A 16,854-nucleotide genomic window follows, 5' to 3' on the forward strand; every position below is an offset into this window, starting at 1 on the left:
AGGATTACAGACAAGTATTTCCTTTTAACCACAGCTGAAGTAAATCCCAGGGCCTATCTACAGCAGCAGCAATTGCAATCTCCATTTTCTCACATAACTTTTCAGTCTCTCTCATTAGAGCTCAGCAATTCCCCCTGCACACCACTTGTAATCCATGGAATAAATAACTTCCTTCACTTCAAACTCTGCCCAGCCGTCAGGGCTGCAGAGTACCCCATGCAGGCTGTAATTTTAACAGCATGCTTTTACCAGTCAGATTTTCCAAGAAGATAAGCCCCGTGACAGAGTTTCATTTTCACTATATCTAAGCAACTGGGAGGAATGAGCAGCAGCTGTTACATGCAAACACTATTTATCCAAATTATCTTATCTGTTAACATCTAGCAGGAAAGACCTAACTATACAAACCTCTTGTAAACACTGAAGTGACTGGCAATGTGAAAAATCTCACTGTGCAAAGCATCACTGTTAACAATAATATAAATATACTGCTGCTCTTTGTTAGAAATGCCACTGAAGTACCTTTGTAATCATCATTAAAGCATAACTTAAGATACATAAATTCACAAGCTACTTCACTAAGTCATTTCACCGCAGTGACAAATTAATTTGGATAATTTAAAAATAAAGATGGGGTTTGCATTTATGCAAGGAGTTATAGTAGAACTACGAAGAGTCTTATAAGCATGAAACAAGATTTACACTGAAAGAAAATGGATTACAGATAAACATTTGAAATGAAAAAAGAGTCATAAACTAGGCACATACTTCGGGAGAAAAGGTAGAAAAGATTAAATAAAGGAGTAAATCTTATTTTCTCTTTGCAACTCAAAGGAAACAGCTCTGAATTCACCTGCTGCCGTTTGAACACACTAACCTGTCACAATGCTGCCACCTAGCTACAGCTAACAGTACCTACATTTAATTTAAAAAAACCACAAACATGGGATTTGGAAACAGTGTCTAACTTAATTCTTAAGGTTGCCAAAAGAATTGCAGGTGTTAACTGATTGTTCCATCGATAAAAAAATAAGCACATCATCTCTGCAGGAAAAAGAGCCACACGAAGCAGTGAAATTAAAAGTCAAACTCAATTAAATATTAGCTTTCTTTTTCCTTCCTTTAGTTGTTGCTATTCCACAGTTTTGAAACCAAAAGGAAAATTTTCAACAATGTCTTCAGGCAGAGGCGACAAACTATTCCTCTGCAAAGAACTGGCAGCTCTTGTGGAAACAAAGGCAGTGTGGCAGAAGGCATCGCTGTTCTAAAGCACTAACGGACCAAGATGCCCTCTCAAGTTTATTTATAGAGTTGTTTATTTATAGGACTTGTATGACCCTCAAAATAAATCCCAAGCATTTAGCATTTCATGACACAGATCTGGCAGCTGATGAAAACTTATTGGTGTGCTTGTCTTCTATGGGCTCAGCATACGGCTGATAAAATGCTGAGCATCTGGAGGGTCAAAAAAAAAAAAAACAACCAAAAACAGAGTAGGCACTGGTGCTGCTGAGCCACACCATCAGCGTAAGGGACCAGGGCAAAGCAGTTCCGTAGCCAAGAGAGAAGAGCTACTCACAGCATTCAGGAGGAGTCTTGAAGGTGAAAAACCCTCAGAGCAACTCATCTACAGTTCCACAAGAAATCTGTAGCAGCGCAGCCCAAGTCTTGCCAGCCCTTAAGGTGGAAGTTTAGGATTTTATCAAAAAAATTTCCCTTTAGGTAGCTGGGAATGTGGAGTAACTGAAAAGGGGCGTGTATGAATGAGGTAAGATGCAGAACCCGTGTTTTTAGGTGTCAAGGATCACAATTACTAATGCTTTTCAAAGGGTTCTTTCCACAGCATACCCAATTGTTCCAAATCATACAGCTTTGCTTCCAAGACCAGAAGGAGTAAGATTTCTCTATTTAAATCATCTCCCATGGCCTGGCTTCATTTTCATTACATATGTTATTCCACTGTGTCAAGAAAACTGAATATGTGCAAAAAAACCAACAGAAACATACTGCAGAAATAGATAAACTGAACTGGGTTTAAGGTAGGCTGCCTATTAGCATCTGTAAGACCAGTACAGTAACCAAATTGTGTTGAAGCAATTGCAAATAGGCAATAATTGAAATGTCTTTACTGACATGTCGTCTCTCCCTGCATTTTTAACTATCAAAGCCAAACTTCAGTTAATCTGAGTCTGCAAAATTACACAAACACCATGGGCTAATTCTGCTTTTTTTGAAATCAGTGAGAATCTACCTTTTAATTAGGGTAGAAACAAGACTAAGACAAGAACAGACAGAATAACTCAGTCAAGTGTGCAGAAGACAACTGCCTCGCATGAATTTGATTTGTAGGCCCTACTCACACCGACACATACAAAGTGTGCAAACCAAGGAAGCCTCCGATGCATCAATTTGCTTTTAGGTCAGAGGTGTTAGCACCAGGACTTAAGAAAAAAAACACAACCCAGAACAACCCTGCAATACAGGAACTACACAGCTGCTCCAAGGAAACAAAATCCTCATATAAATAACACGTTCTATTCAAACTATCACAGCTTCTCCTCCCCAGCAAAGATGAGTAGTCAGTACCTAAATTCTAAGGTAGCTCTGCATGAACTGAAAAGATGATTCAGATGGAGAACAGAGGCATAACTAAGGGCAAGCTAAGCAGCCATAAAGATAACATGGCAAGAGAAAACTCTGCAGCAGAGAACCGTCCTGCTGTCTGACCTACACCTGCATTTTTCATCTCCCTATTGTTCACCATGCACTGCTGAACAAAACACCTGCTCTGGTTTTGCTAATGCATCTCTGCAAGTACTGAACCCCTCCAAAGCCAGCACAGCTTCAAAACGGCTGTCAACCTTCAAAATATACCTCCTTTCTTCTTCACAAACACAGGATTTGTGTCCCAAAGGGACTATTTTATGTCACATGCTGCCTGGTAACACCTCCTATTGAAAATACATATAGGAAAGTGTTTACAGGCAACACGGGATTTGTCTGTGGGCAAATCCTCCAGTCCTTGTCGTCAGAGAGGCAAGAACATACACACCAAGGGTCTAACATCAAGGTGATCCTGCCCTCAGGCTACCTACACAACCCTACAGTCAGTCTCCCAAGTTGCTCATCCTGACTTTCAGAGCGAACACAGAAAACAGACAGGCTAACGGTTGGGCAGTTCCATTTACAGAAGTAGGTACAAACATACTAGACAACTCATTCTGCCTGCCTTAACAGGAGAAAGCTCTGCCTTTTATTAAGGACTGCACTAATGGCAGAGTTCAAGTTTCAAGACCACACCTGACCTCTGGAGTCACTTCTGGACTTCAAGTTGCCCAGAAAAACTTTCAGAACATGAATGGCAAATGGTAGAGACACCGCCTAACACAAAGCTCCCAAACACTACACTACACCTTAATGCTTCCTTCCTTAATAAAAGATTCATGAAGATTACATGCTCTGAACTGCTAAACATAGTGAGTAAAATTTAGGGTCAAAAAAATTCTAGATAAAGCCTGCAAGCTCCCTGTGGGGCTCAACTTGACAAAAATCATTTCCAAGCAGACAACGCAAGTTCTTTGGTCTTTCTCCTACAAGTATCAGTCAGGCCAGTTCTACCAGCGCCTTTGCAGTGACTGAGACTTCCTCTCAGGAAAGAGCCAAAATCTGCAAGGTCTCCACAACAATCTCTAAACCAAACTATTTTATATCCTTATTAATTCATATTTGCTTCCAGTCACTTAAAAATACAAAGTTTCATTGCAAGTTACTGAAAAATTGTAAGCAATCAATTCTTCCTCAAATTACATTATGGTGTGATAATGTTACAAGAAAAATATGATCCCAGTAGCTAAATTTAGACAGCACAACTCCAGGAGGGCAGACATACCCCTGCTGAATGAACCATGCATTTTGGTGCTCCAGTTGTGCCTGATGAATACATGATAAAGAGAGGATGACTGAAAGGCAGCTGTTCAAACTCCAGCTGAGGGGCCTGGTCTCCTTTCCCAGTAGCAAGGAAGTCTTCTAAAAAGACACTGCATAAGAAAGAGGGGGGAAAAAATAAAATTAAAATTTTTGAAGGTATTACTCCAGTCCATAGAGGATTATCTCTGTATCTAACAGCTCTTTTACAAGAGGCTATTATTTTTATTCTTAGTCTTTCCACTCTTAATTGCTAATTGTTTCCTTTTCCTGCTTTAAAACATTAGTATAATAGAGATGTAACACAACAAAATCAAGCCTATAAATCAGCTGGCAGTCTTAACAGCTCAGACTGGAACAAAGTGATCCTCACCAGTCTGGAGCTCGACAATTCCCAAGAGACATCTAGCACATGCAACCCAGACCAGCAAACAAGCAAAGCAAATTATGTCTAAAAGTGTCACTTAAATTATTAATTATTCATTTCTGGAGGCCACTTCCCTCCCCCTGCTGTGTCCTATTGAATTCTGCCTCCATTTGAGAGCCATTAATACCAACAGTGGGTTTGTAGAAGCAAAACATCTGCAGCAACGTATTACTGCTGGTTTTGGTACGAAGCTGGACCCCCACTGAAAACCTGGCTAAATTCTAGCTTTTACAAGTCCAAGAATTCAGGCAGTTTCAGTAGCTATCAGCATCCATCTCCTCCCTAGTTCAGATAGTCACACCTCCCAAGCTCCCATTACCTGTTTGGAATCTTAGAAATATCTATGGTTTCTCTTGAGGAGACATAAGGAATCACCACCACTTTTTTTATATCTGGAAGCCCTGGAAGGAAGAAGGAAAAAATTATTTCTTGCCATTGTTACATAAACCTAAGGTCTTTTCTGATTGGATCATACAGTGCAATGCACTAAGAGAAATAATTTTCATGCACCAAGTATTGGATATAATTTTAAAAGTTAATAAACTGCTAACACTAAATTGTTACCCAAGATACAATTTCCTCAATACTGTGAGCCTTTTACAAATACACGTGCAAATCTGCAATCTTTAGTGCTGTGATACCTCTTCATTTGTCTTCAGTAGCACTTCACTTGGACTTCAGAGAAAAGCATCATCAGTCCCTGTTCCCCCACTTACACTGCTGGCTAATTTATGATTATGTATTTAAGCTAAGCTAGCAAAAGGCTGTTAGAATTAAACAAAAGACCGGTGAGTTTTTACTCAAATCAGTTCTGATATTTTAAGTGACTACAGAGATACTGTAGAGGAGGAAGGACAGCGACAAGCAGTCAAGTGTCACTTTTCGTAGCAGGCTTTGAGTGCCAACAGAACCACAGTGTAACTAAGTTGAGATGGTATGCAGCAAAATACCTTTTACCACACTAAGCAGCTTTTCCAAGTGGTTATGTTCTTTGCCATTGTATATAACAGCTTCAACAGAGAAGATAAGCTTAGGCTGAATTTGAGAAAATCTGTCCAGTACACCCTAGCAACAAAGAGGAAAAAGTATACGTTAAAAGTGAAATAAATTGACACAGTAGGATACTGCCACTGAATACTCAAGGCAAATGTCAATTCAAGCAAGGAACAAGGGCAGGAATTAGGAGGAGAATTATTAAAAGACTGCCTTGCTTGTCTTTCACCCAAGATCTTCAAAGCACAATAAGTTTGTAACAGTATTTCATGATCCCCAAATAAATCAACCAGCAGCAAAGGTAAAAAACCACAGATCACAGAACAGCATTCACTTCAGGACTGACTTAATAAATCTAGGTAGGCAGTTAAAAATTCATCTTGAAAATCAGATATCCTCTAGAGGATAAGCACCTGTGACCTGAGCAGCAGTTAGGCGCTTCATTTACTTTAAGGTCCCCCAGACCCCTGTGTGCACCTGCAGCAGGTGACCTGTGTGCCCCGAGCAGTGCCCCAGCGCTGCTCTGACAGCGTACCCGGGCCTGGGGAGTCTGCACAGGGAAACTGAAAAACCACCAGTCTTCCGGAAGATGCATTTATCGTACAGCAACGTGGCCCTTCACGTGAACTGGAACCTTCGTTCTGCTGCCAGTTAACAAAGGAAACTGTGCCATTGATTTTTAGCACAACACACACACACACATACATAATACCAACAAAAACACAGCTTCTTTAGAAGCTCTGCCACAGGACACATTCAAATGCTAAAATTTTCATGTGTCTCCTCCAGCTTACACTATTTTCAGGAATTTACTATCACACTGCAGAGGCAAAAGCCTTCTGGCTTGCCTTTTTTTCCCCAGGTACACTGCATGCAGCAGCCTACCAGAAATGGATCTTTTTGTATTCAACAGCAAGAAGCAAATCCTTTTAGTAAAAGCTCTCAGCACACAGTAATGTTACATTACTTGAAGCATAAGAACTATGGGATTACTCGATACTGCAAAATTGTCAGCTGTTCAAGAAAAATCCCCTAAATCATGTTGAAAAAAAATTTCAGATTTCAGTCATGTGTTTATTCTTTCCACTATTCTTTATTCTTATCTGTCTCCTGCTTTGTCCTCTACACTGCAGCCAATATGAGACACAAATTATCATCAAATCAAAAAAAACATGCAAAAACATCACAATGACTAATCTCTGCTAAATTCCTCCACTCCAAGCTGGGCTGGTCAGGGTTGCAAGAAAGCCTACTGCAAAGTACAGGTCTTGTCCGGACAACTTCTCTGCGCTGTCTGTTTAGGAAAGCGCACAGAACACCACCGGTAAGGTACAGGGATATGCTTAAATATAAATACACAACAGTCTCCCCTGAGTGTGACTTAGCAGCTTTTTCTCCTATCGCTCAAAGACACCTTTCCTTTCCCTTGTTCATGTTGTAAGAAAATACAGTGACAACATATTGACATCTAATTTTACACATAGTTTAAAAGAAAAATTCCCAGAATCCATTTTCATGGCAGGTTTTTCAAGAAGGCCCTACTGCACAAGGCAGCGAACTCAGAAATGTATATTTAACTAACACATAAAAGTTATTCTCTAGGGGAGGATGAAATCAAATTTCCTGCTTTCTTAGGCGTGTTATCATACCTACTTCTGTGCCATTTTCAAAGAACATGCCAAGCAGCCTTGTTACGCACAGCGTGTGTGTATTTAGATGTGTGTGCACATACGCACCCTCATGCTGAGCAGAGAGCACACATATCGTGCCGGCTGATGCTCAGAAGTGAAGCCCAAGGAGAGGACTAGGGGTGCTCTAACATAATTGCACCTGAAGGGAAGTGTGACTCAGAAACAGAGACGACTGCAATTCTCAGGGTCTTACTGACCCTGCTAACACACCCAAGCTGGATTCATTAGCACTGGCAGGATCAGATCCCACAGGGCAGCCTGGTATGACACAAAGGCGACACAAACAGATGGAACATGTAATTGCTACACCAGAACTTCAATCCAACCAGATGGCTCGGCAAGCAAATTGCTTTTGTGAAAAGCTCAGGTACACCAGATATGGCTCATTCTCTTCTACGAACCTCAAGCCCAGTACCAAAAACTGTGCAGGGTCCCACGAGTGGCACGGCACGGCCTTTGCTGGGGTTCAAAGGCTTCTCACACAGGATTAAGAGCACAGCCTCCTCTTCGACTTAGACATCCAACCAGTTTTTATGCACAGGCCCCAAAGAACCACTTTCCTATTAACATACATAAATGGATAACAGGGACTAGAGAAATGAAGCGAAAGCTGCCAAGAGCGGCATTCTGCGTGGGAGGGAGCTCGCTGGTGCTCTGACAGCAGACTTCCCGATGGCTTGCAGGCTCCGGCTGTACGGCATTCAGAGCCTGCAACGCGTAGGCAGCCCCCGAAAGTGACATTTCTAAGCTTCACAAAACATATAACACACAATTGGGTTTGAAACGGTGAAAATGCTACACAAAACACCAACAAAATCTTCATTTATGTTAACGAGACCAACACAACTGCACAGAAGGAGGAATATCTTCTCCTTAGGGTGAAAATCAATATCCCTGAGGATCTCCATTGACCTCCCTCAAGAGTTTAGGGTTTGAATTCATGCCAACACACACTGCCAAGCTAAAAGAGAATAACAATGGCACTGCTGCTCCAAGGCTAAGTTCCATTAAAATAATCCCTCAAAGATATTACAAAAACTAAATAAAGCTGGGCACTGAAAATAACAGCACATCAACACAGACAGAAAACATACCAGTTCTCTGTAACGCGAGCAAAATGAACAATCTTCCCCTAGATGAGAGATCAAATCACATTGCAAAGAAAATACTCCATACTGTCATTTTCTGAGCAAAAATATTTGTAGAACAGATTGATCACTACATGCTGTAATGATTTTTTTAATCATTTTTTTCCCCCACTGATACAACCTCAAATGTAAGAAAGTGGCATCCTGCTGCCCTCTAGCGCTAATCCAGAGATGCCAGTTCCATACATTAAATCAGCTACTGGGGTTAAACATCGAGATTGAGGTTACATATTGCCAAAAAACTTTGGTATTTTCTACATTCTGCAATGCACAATTAGTACTTTCTCCAAATACTTTTATGCAAACTTTTAGATAGAAGAAAAAGTTCGACACTCCATTTAAAAGTGATTTGTAGTGTTTCTGCTTCTGATGTGTGCTGAAGACTTCCCAAAGAAAGCAGAATATATTCTCAAAGCTTCCAAACTAATGCCTGTTTGAATATCATGATAGTTTAATGTATTAGAAAAAACAGCATTTACTCCTACACTAAAATTAGTTAAACAGGTTGGTGATACTAGCCTGAAATTCCTCACTGTGCTCGCAGACACAGTTTTCTGAAAAAGACCAACAGTGTTGCTCCGTTTACCCACACAGGAGGCAGAGGAAAAGACTGTATAGGCAAAGAAACTAGAGAGTGGCTGAGCCGCCTGGGGAAAGGTTTGGGAAGTAAGGACCAAGCCCCAGCCAGCTGCTGCATTGCTGCTCACTTGCACATTTAATATAATAAAAGCTCAAAGACTACGGATTGTGCCCAGAAATACCCCAACAGCGAGTTAGCTAAAGATACTCAAATTACTCTGCTGAAAGTTATTAAGAACAACCAAAAGAACCAGTTTTCATGGAGTTGGTATCAGCTAGAAAAGAGTCCGCTGTACCTGGCGGTGGCAGCAGGCGGCAGTGACACTAAAGTGAACAGAACCTGCTGCTTTCACCTATCGCCTGCCCGTTGGTGTGACACGGCCACAGCTTTTCTGCGACACGCAGTTACAAGGCTACTCACGTTAACGCCAAAGTCTGGTGACGTTGAACTCCAGATAGCGCCAATACTTGCAGCAGCCAGCATTGCCTCCACCGCATGAATGCTGTTTGGTAAGTAACCTGGGGCAGAAATCCAATGGTTAGAGATGGAAGAAAACTAAAAAGCACCAGATCTCACAGTAAACACAAGGATACAACCGCCACTTTAAATAAATATCTTAAAAATGAAAAGTCCTAGACAAACATCCTTTAAAGTCCTTCACACAACTGCTGTGTTCTCCTTTGAAGTCAAATCAGTTACACAGGGAACTAGAAATAATTTTATTATAAAACCTGATACAACCACTTTCATATCAACAAGGCTACTCCCAATTTACAAATGTTTCTGCTGAAATTAGACTTCCAGGATAAAAGGTCAGCACACTGAAAAGAACTGGGAGAAAGAGTAAGTTTGTGGACTGAAAGGGCACTTAGAGACTAAGAATACAGCACCATGAAGGGGAAACAGCCATTACAGAAGGAACAAGTATCTGGAAGGAAAGATTATAAATACTCAGTTCAAAAGCAGAGACTCAGCTTTACAAAGCTAAACATTGTCTGGTATACTCTGCCAGAATCTTAAAAACAAGCAAAACCAGTGTCTCAGCTGATAAAGGAAAAATACAGTGGAACAAGCCCTGGAACATTCCCACACAAATGTAGCTCTTCAGGTTTATCTCATTAGCTTGCAGCAAGATTTCAAGATTTATATTCAATTTCTCAAGGCATACAGAAGCAATTCATGTCAAGAAAGTTAGATTTTTCAGTAGGCTCTGTGTGAGCAACCCTCCAGAAGGTGCTGGGTGGCTGACACTGACTCTGAGCTGATCAGAATCCAACACACAAATGGAAACACGCAACTGAAATTCACAAAGTTCACTGAAGCAGATAATCCTTCTTGAGTAAGCAAAAAGATGCCCAAGTACTTAAAAAAGCACGACAGGTCTAACTGCAGTACTTGGATATCTGATTAAAATTCAGTGTCTGAAAGCAAATTGAAATGGCAATAAAAATGCTTTCTAACCCATCTAAAAGAAGTGGTGAGCTTCACAAGTACCTGCCAGCCAGCAGTAACTCGCTGCCACACACTTGCTAGAGAAAGGTATTTCTGGATGTACTTTTCAGAAGAGGAACTAAGATCACAGTTCTTAGCAGCAATTTCTGTTACATTATCAAGGCAAAGGGTACTGAGCTTTGGGGTTTGCCAGTTTGTCTACACAGGTTGGAAAAAAAAAATTCAACTTTGTAAAAAGGAGATTTTAGAAGTAAGTCTTAAACTGAGATTTTTTTTTTTTCCACAATTGAAAAAATTCAGTGAAATCAGTTTTTTTAAACCAACTTGATCACCTCAGTTAATCTGTAAGCTGTTGTGCTTTTGGGAGTAGAAACTTTGAAAACAGTATTATGACTTAAGGGCAACAATTTCTGAAAAAACCTCACAACTGCAAGTAAAAGCCTCATACTATGTTAAGACATAAATTGCTCCCTAGAACTGGCTACAGTTTGTGGTGTTTCAGTGAAGTTCTTATGCACATAAAGTGCAGGAAAACCTCACGGCCATATAGGCAATATTTTGCTGCTTTTCCCTCAGGGTCAAGGTTTATGACACAAGGTATCATAGCCCAACATTTCAGGGTTTTTACTTTCAGGAAAAATCTTCCTCCCCGAACAATAATTTGAAATATATGAACCAGAACAAAATAAAATTCCATTTTTTGTGATAGAAGCAGTTCTTTAATTGATACCAAATATTTCCACTGAGCATTTCTCAGATGAAATTTTCAGGGGGCCAGAACACAATGAAAACTGAAATATGTTTCTTCATGCTTTGGTGCAGTTGTTACCCTGCCATAGCTGACAAGCATCAGTATTATAAGCAAACGTTTTTCACCACTCCCACAAAAGCCCTCAAGGCAAAACCATAAGTCCCTGCTTATTATTGTAAGACAGATAATTAAGCCATTACTTTCGTTTGTCAGTTGGCTTTGAGGTGGTGCTTCCATTTTTGAGGATATTGGCCCAAACTGCCAAGAGTTATGAAACACAGGGTAGCTTACTCTGTATTTCTGTATCTTTACCTGACCCCTGCAGCCAGCCAGCTTACTGGAATTTTTGTGTTCTTGTCCTAATCCCCAACACCAGGTTCTACAAATAAAAACGTGGTTCTGTTCTGCAAAGAGATCCTCCAAACATAACAGTGCAAGAACTCTCATTGCTTTTCTCTCAACGGCTCCCAAGCCACACAAACTGCTTCTCCTGTCAGCCCTTCAGATTACAACTGGATTCTCAGAAATAAAATTTCTCCCTTTCACACATCAGAGATTCTGCAAATCAGTGACAACTGTCACGTAAGTAAAGCATTTGTGTGTGCCCCTTGAGTGCCAAAGCATTCCGCAGCCCAACACGGGTCATAAGTGTCTAAAACTTGGTAGACAGCAACACTGATGACAAACAGGACAAAAAAATCCAACTTTTTTAGCTGGACTCACATCACAGGTCACAGAACAGTGACCTGTGTACAGAAGCTCTGTGCTACAGAAGAATAATGGAACAGCTGATTTAAAAATATGAATAAACATGCAAGTGTTTAACTATAGCCTCCATGTTCCTTGATACGATATTTCAGCTAAGGATCAGAACTACCGTTTGTCCGCATGGGCAAAGTCTACAGAAGGTACTTCATCTGTACATCTTAATTTTCCCCTTTCTTGAAGCTGGTAAAGAACGGTAGAAATTACCCTGTTATAAGAAAAGAGGAGGATCTTCATACCCACTTTAGATGAACTAGAAAGCAACTGAATACAGGACTCCAAACCCTGGGAAGCCAGAGAACCTAGCACCTAGGATCCCAGACTGTGACATATCAAGGGCCCAGCAGCATTCCTCCTGACTCCAGCATGTACGAAATCTCCATAATGACAAAGAATACAAATTGTACTTTGACATAAAAGCTATAATAAATCTCTAAGCAGGACAAGAGATGTCTTACAAAAACCCCAAACATACAGTGTTTTTAAGAAGCACTTAGAGCCTGATGTGCTCAGGACAGCATTTTCTATCAGTTGCTATTTACTCAATCTAGCATATGCCCAGATTAAATTTACATTTGCTCATTTACACTACAGTACTTTACCAACACAATAGGTGAAAACCATAGATCAAAATTTTCTGGTATAGTCATACTGGAAACTGTCAAAAGTTTAATTTCTCAGTGCTGTGAACACATTACCTGCCAACACTGAATGCCTTCATAAAACAGAATACATACAAACTCAGAGCAATCCAAATATTGTAGTCATGTGAATTAAAAAAAAAAATCCACCCCGAACTTGGATGCTGTATCAACAATTCAGTTTGAGCCTTGAAAGGATGCATCAGGAGGAAGGAGTAGGGAGGTGCAGCTGAACTATCTATTCAGTGGCTTACACTGTGCATCTACACCAACTCTCAAACAGAATAGACAAAGACTAGACTTGCAGTTTTCCTTTCAATTTAATACAGCATTTCATATTCCTGCAGGACTTTAAAGTGGTCACCCTACTGAACATTACTGGGGCCTGAGACTATTAGTAACACGCTAATCTTCTTACAAAGCTAGCTTTAAAACCCACGTAAGCAACAAGGGCTAATACAGTTACTATAGATAAAATACCAGCTTTAAGCAATGCAATTCATTGGTGTTTTGCTGAGGAATTTTTGTGTGAACACATGAGGAAGATCAGTTTGTTTTTAACTGCTGACTTGTAATAGAACAAGGCTGGCTAGAGGGATATAAGAGAAGCAACCTATCCAGAGATGAAAAACACAGAAACTCCCAGTTTTATTTTATTACTGCTGCAGTCATTGTTATTTGCCAAACAAACGGCCAGTGGGAGACCAAGAGAACTTCACATGTGAATCTGTCTCTTTCAACAGTTTGAGCATCGCAGACAGTACTGCAAGACATCTTTACAAGGAGTTTCACCTCACATCTGCTTCAGTTACGTTTCCTATGAAGTGCTCGCTCTTCAGTGATCGAAAGGATGAAATCGAGCTGGAAAAGTGCTGACATCGCTACTCATCCACCCACACTCACCCACCTCCAACTTGACATAGTATTGCTCTCCTGATGCAACCATAAGTTGTACTGAACAAACCAGGGGATACCTTAAGTATAACAAAAAGTTAAAGTAGTCTTGTCTTAGAGGCAGTAGAGCATGGAGATGAAATTCAGAAGAAAACATTAATGGCCTTGTGTCTAACTCCATTTGTTTACAAAAATGGAAACAAAAGGCATCAAAACGTGGCAGCAGGCTGACTAGGTGTTAAAGCAACCATAATAAATTTTATCCTTTTGCTTAAAGAGAAGCAGTGAAATCACGCGCTGCACTGCAGCTATAAGACACATGAAGAACCACTTTTCTTTCTGTCATCTGCTTGAAATTACGGAACAAATTGGGTCCTAGGAGATTTCAGCAAGTTTTGGAGAGCCTGATCTTTGATACCACAAGTCGGTGTATACTCAAGCTTCCCAAACCCAACACTTAATATCTCTCCCTATTTCAATTTGGGATTTGGAGAAAAGCCCACAGCCTCAACCTCTGACTGCGATGTTACAGTTTCGCTCTTCTAAGGACTGACAATATCCTCTGGTGTAGAAAAGAAACATATGAAAGGTGTTGAGACCCAACTAAAAAAAAAGAAAAATCTGAAAGTCTCTGAAATCCCATCAGATTTCTTTCACACAGCTCTCCGTAGCTCCAGGCTGCTGCCCACGGCAAAGCAATCTGTCAGAGTCAAGGGTCCAGGACTGAGGGCACCAGGAGGAGGGAAGGAGGAGGAACGGCACAACAGCTCAACTGATGGGAGCCTGAGAGTTCATGTGACTGAAGATTACAAGGGAAAGTATCTCACCAGCCAAGGTAAGAGGCAGAGTGGAAAAGAGTAAAACATGAGAAATTGCCCAGCGGAGCCCAGAGAGAGAAAAAAAATAAAGCAGGTGAAGACTCTGGATAATTTACAAAGCTCTACCTGAGCCCCAAAATGTACCATGATGATTCTGAGGAAACAAAGAGCTTACCTAGATCTCTCCTGTCATCCAAAGTAAAGGGTTTTGCAAGGTCTGCAAGCACAACGCAAGCCCGCTTCTACAGATTAGCTGTAACTGCTTGTAAAGACATGCTTGAGCTAGTGAAATGCTCAAGGGGCCCAGCACAGATACTTGGTACCTAGAGCAGCTGGGCAGAAAGGCCTTCGCTGTGCAAGTGCCCAACAGGAAACTTTTGGTCAGGAAACAAACACAAAAGTTAAAGGGGGGGGGGAAAGAGGTTGTGGGAGCTTGGATATGTATCTCATTCAATGCATTTGTTTCCTTTTTCATGTTTTTTGCTTTTGAATTGTTGGTGGGGTTTTTTGTTTTGTGTTTTGTTTGTTTTTTGTTTTTTTAAAAATAACACCACAAGATAGCCAGAGTCTGCAATTTGTGCCTCTTTAAATCACTAAAAATCATTCCAGGCTTCCCACTGAAGTCGAGGTGCACATTTTCTCTCTCAAGAACAGGTGAAAGTACACCGTGGAAAGAAGCCCCGACATCAAGGATGAATTCTCAAAAACCTGGAATTGCTACCTCCTGCAAGGATGTAAAAACCCTGTATTAAACAAAAATAAGCAGTATCTCGAGCATAGTATCTTATTCATACAACCATTTTTTAAACTATCAGCTATGCTTTTTAAGCAAAAAAGTAAGCCAGCTGCCAAAACAAGCCATTAACTAAAAGGAGCCATTATAATAGCATTAATGTAATTATTAGCACCACTGACTACCACTATATTTCAATAGCACATCTCCAGCTACAGAGCACATCCCCTGCACAGTATATCTTCCTAAAAACTGCACACAAGATGAGCACAACATAACAGCATCATATGCAGTTGTTTTCCAAGTGCAGTATTTCTAAACAGTTTGGACTAGAAAAGTTGAAGCAGTTATAACCACATTGTGAACAGGATTGGTTTGTATCTAAAGCGTAAACTAAAATCTTATTTAGATAGAATTCTTTAATCTCAATTCAGAATGTATGTTCATTAAATGTGAATGTAACTTTGCTGGATAGTTCATATCCAGTTAAGAATTTAGCTCTGACTGTGTAAAAAAGCCACCAGCTGTAATAATTAAATGTTCCATTACCAGCTCCAGAGAATACTCATACTATATGCATTAAGTGCGCTCTCAGGTATATTTTACATTTGCAGGTCGTATTTGTGGGTTTAATAGAAATAATAATAATTCTATTTTTGAAGATAGGGGTTCCAGTTCTGGTTTGTAACACGTAGAAAACAAATCAAGTAGTTTCATCACTTTAGGTTTGCATCATATAATAATTTACACATACTTAGGATAATGGCCAAGTATTGCTCAAAAGCCACATTATTCCAGTAGTAGGATGGATAATCACATCAGAACTACCAGGGAGCGAAGGAGCTTCAGGGGGATTGCGGTTTTGACATGCAGTACGTTGACAAAACTAAAGAGCGTATGTTACAGAGCACAAGAAATACAGAAGATGGAAGATCAAAACCCAGCAATTTAGAAATAAATGGACTGAGGCCAACCCGAGTAACTCCCTTCTATGCCTGTATACTGTACAAGCTGTTCACAGGACAAAAAACTGTTTATAGAGAAAAACCCACATGCCAGTCTTATGACGGGAAACATTGCTCCAGACATTGTGAGTTACTGAAAGGATCACAGGTTTCTAACTAAGCTCTGCATTGATATGAATTGAAAAATTACTGTTTACCAGCTGCTCACTACCACTGTTCTGGAAGACACTGCTCCCAGAAGCGCTGCCGGCAGAAGGCAGTGCAAGTCCACTCCTCAAGAACTCACGGTGCCCTGTGTTACCTGGGGGCACAGGGTCAGTAACTGCCAGCGAGCACCAAAGCCACCAACCTGAGACCATCACTTCCAGGATGGCCTCTGTGTGCATGTGCCAGCCCTTGCGAGCACAAGCTCAGCTAGATGCAAAGTCTCCATCACTCCTGCTTCCACGGAGCGCTTATGAAACGGACCTTAGTGAAGTTATGAATGAGGTATTTTCCTTCCCACTCCAGTGCTAGAGAACTTGAAGGCGTTTCCAGGTTCCTTCCCTCTAGAAGTGTATTTTATACAAATGTAAATACAGCAGCATAAGAGCCTTTTCTTTAGAATGTTTCTGTGAAACAGTATTTCATACTCAGTTTCTACAACTCACTGGCACATTTCAAGAAAACTTCACCTCCTGTCCTTTTTTTAAAAAAAGCTACTCACCCACAACTCTGTCTCCCACTTTTACTCCCATCTTCCTCATGGCTGCAGCATACAAAGCTACAGCTTGTCTCAGTTCTTCAAATGTAACTTTCAAGATTTCTTCTTTGCCTTCCTCTGAGGAAATAAAACCACCAGTCAGAAATTATGCATTACAACAAAAGTTGAGCCTAGTACAAACAACTAATTCTGGAAGAAAAACAATGCAACACAATTTTAGAAGTGTTTCCACTAATAATTATACATTTTGCTTTTTAAGTTCCTCTTGTGCCGTACCAAACTTTTCCTTTTGACTGGAATCAAGCATTAATCAGTAGCATTCACTCAGCACACACAAGGACATATTTACAGACAGGAACATACACAGCC

The 16,854-nt window shown here is 40.5% G+C and overlaps 1 protein-coding gene across 1 annotated transcript in view; it reads right to left on the reverse strand.

The window, feature by feature from the left end:
* AACS (acetoacetyl-CoA synthetase) overlaps window positions 1–16,606 on the reverse strand; it is a gene marked incomplete at its 5' end in the record, with an annotated part of 30,476 nt that extends 13,870 nt beyond the window's left edge. Inside the window, 5 exons of the mRNA XM_009865644.1 lie at window positions 3,890–4,037; window positions 4,671–4,752; window positions 5,302–5,416; window positions 9,184–9,281; window positions 16,489–16,606. Coding sequence (XP_009863946.1) covers window positions 3,890–4,037; window positions 4,671–4,752; window positions 5,302–5,416; window positions 9,184–9,281; window positions 16,489–16,606 — 561 coding nt within the window. The remainder of the gene's footprint in view (window positions 1–3,889; window positions 4,038–4,670; window positions 4,753–5,301; window positions 5,417–9,183; window positions 9,282–16,488) is intronic.
* Between the last annotated feature and the right edge of the window lie 248 nt (window positions 16,607–16,854).

The sequence above is a fragment of the Apaloderma vittatum genome, unplaced genomic scaffold (assembly GCF_000703405.1).
Source record: "Apaloderma vittatum isolate BGI_N311 unplaced genomic scaffold, ASM70340v1 scaffold9220, whole genome shotgun sequence".
Taxonomy (NCBI): domain Eukaryota; kingdom Metazoa; phylum Chordata; class Aves; order Trogoniformes; family Trogonidae; genus Apaloderma; species Apaloderma vittatum.